Source organism: Sinocyclocheilus grahami, unplaced genomic scaffold (genome assembly GCF_001515645.1).
Source record: "Sinocyclocheilus grahami isolate Dianchi unplaced genomic scaffold, SAMN03320097.WGS_v1.1 scaffold4944.1, whole genome shotgun sequence".
Lineage (NCBI taxonomy): Eukaryota > Metazoa > Chordata > Actinopteri > Cypriniformes > Cyprinidae > Sinocyclocheilus > Sinocyclocheilus grahami.
In genome coordinates, this window is record NW_015509770.1 from 10,382 (window position 1) to 11,714 (window position 1,333).

The 1,333-nt window shown below is 35.6% G+C and overlaps 1 protein-coding gene across 1 annotated transcript in view; it reads right to left on the bottom strand.

Moving 5' to 3' along the window:
* Window positions 1-395: 395 nt before the first annotated feature.
* LOC107577042 (galectin-9C-like) overlaps window positions 396-1,333 on the bottom strand; it is a 3,222-nt gene continuing 2,284 nt past the window's right edge. The window contains exons 4-6 of the mRNA XM_016263161.1: window positions 1,059-1,147; window positions 808-964; window positions 396-657 (exon numbers count right to left, since the gene is read on the bottom strand). Coding sequence (XP_016118647.1) covers window positions 511-657; window positions 808-964; window positions 1,059-1,147 — 393 coding nt within the window. The 3' untranslated portion in view covers window positions 396-510. The remainder of the gene's footprint in view (window positions 658-807; window positions 965-1,058; window positions 1,148-1,333) is intronic.

Here is a 1,333-nt window from a genome sequence, read left to right on the forward strand (position 1 = left end):
TCATGAAACATTCGTATGCCGCCAATCTCACAAAAGTCAGCACATTGATAAATGTGGCGGCAGAAAACAATCGTCATTTGCATATCACGCCAGAAGAAACAACAACATAATATACTGTCAATAATTTGATAATATCCTATACCACTAGTTAGTTTCCAGGTCTACATTGTCCTCTAGTGGTCAGGAGCATTTCTGTTAGATTTCAACTATTTTATTTAGCATTTTACTTGTAAATTTGATGATTAGATCCAGATCAAATTTTTCTGGAAATTAAAAAAAAACCGTGTCACATCTCTGTTGTTTCTCACTAGTGCTATTTTGCTTATAGTCTAAGAAATTGTGTTTGTAGGCATATTTTACTAGAACTGTTAACACAGATAGCACAGATAGGTTGGACACATCAATGCAGAACAGCCTGTGTTTATTAGTTTTTAAGTATTATTATTATCATCACTGTAGCTGTTGTTGGTTTTGAACATGGTTTCCTCATAGATCTGGATGAAATCTTTGTCAGGGCTGCACAAAGCTCAGCTGCACGTCTCCACGAATGTCCAGAACATCAATCTCCTCCAGATTAGTGTAGCGATGGCTGTAAGTGTGAGTTTGTTCACCATTGACAAACACCTCGTAACCCTGATGACTGCAGAAGATGGTGACCTGAAACGCATTCAAATCATTCAATTCTGCACACTTTACAGATTTTTCCCTAATTGTACTGTACAGTCATTGCCCAGTGTATTTACAGTCATATCCACACTGTCCACTTGAATATCAATGGTACTTTCATAAAGTCAAATGTTTGCTTACTTGCAGCGGTTGTCCTATTTGAATCGGCATGAGCTCATAAATTTCCTCATCGCCCCATGTCCCATCCTCATAGCTGTTGCACACAACCACATTCTCATCAAAACGAGGACTGTAGTAAAACGCAATTCCGCTTTTGTGCCGTAGAAAAATCTCCATTCTGCGGAAAGAAGAGGAATGTTTTTCTGATCAGCTGGAAGCTGTCATGATTCAAAGATTATTTCAAACAGAAGGTGTTATTTTTGTTGTCAAACCCATTAGGATTGATGACTCCTTCAATGATGATGACTTTTCCAAACCGTAATCCACCATCAATGATGCTTTTGTATGGGACTTTCTGATTGTGGGTCAAAGTAATTAACAACATTTATAATATACTGCAACTGATTAGTAACTAATCAGTTCATTGTATTAGATATTTAAAAAAAAAAATACTGATTTTGACAATACTGAAAGTTAAATGCGTTTATGAGTGTTTTTTTTATTTTTTTTTATAACATTCATTAAAAAAGTTCTGTATAAAACAGAA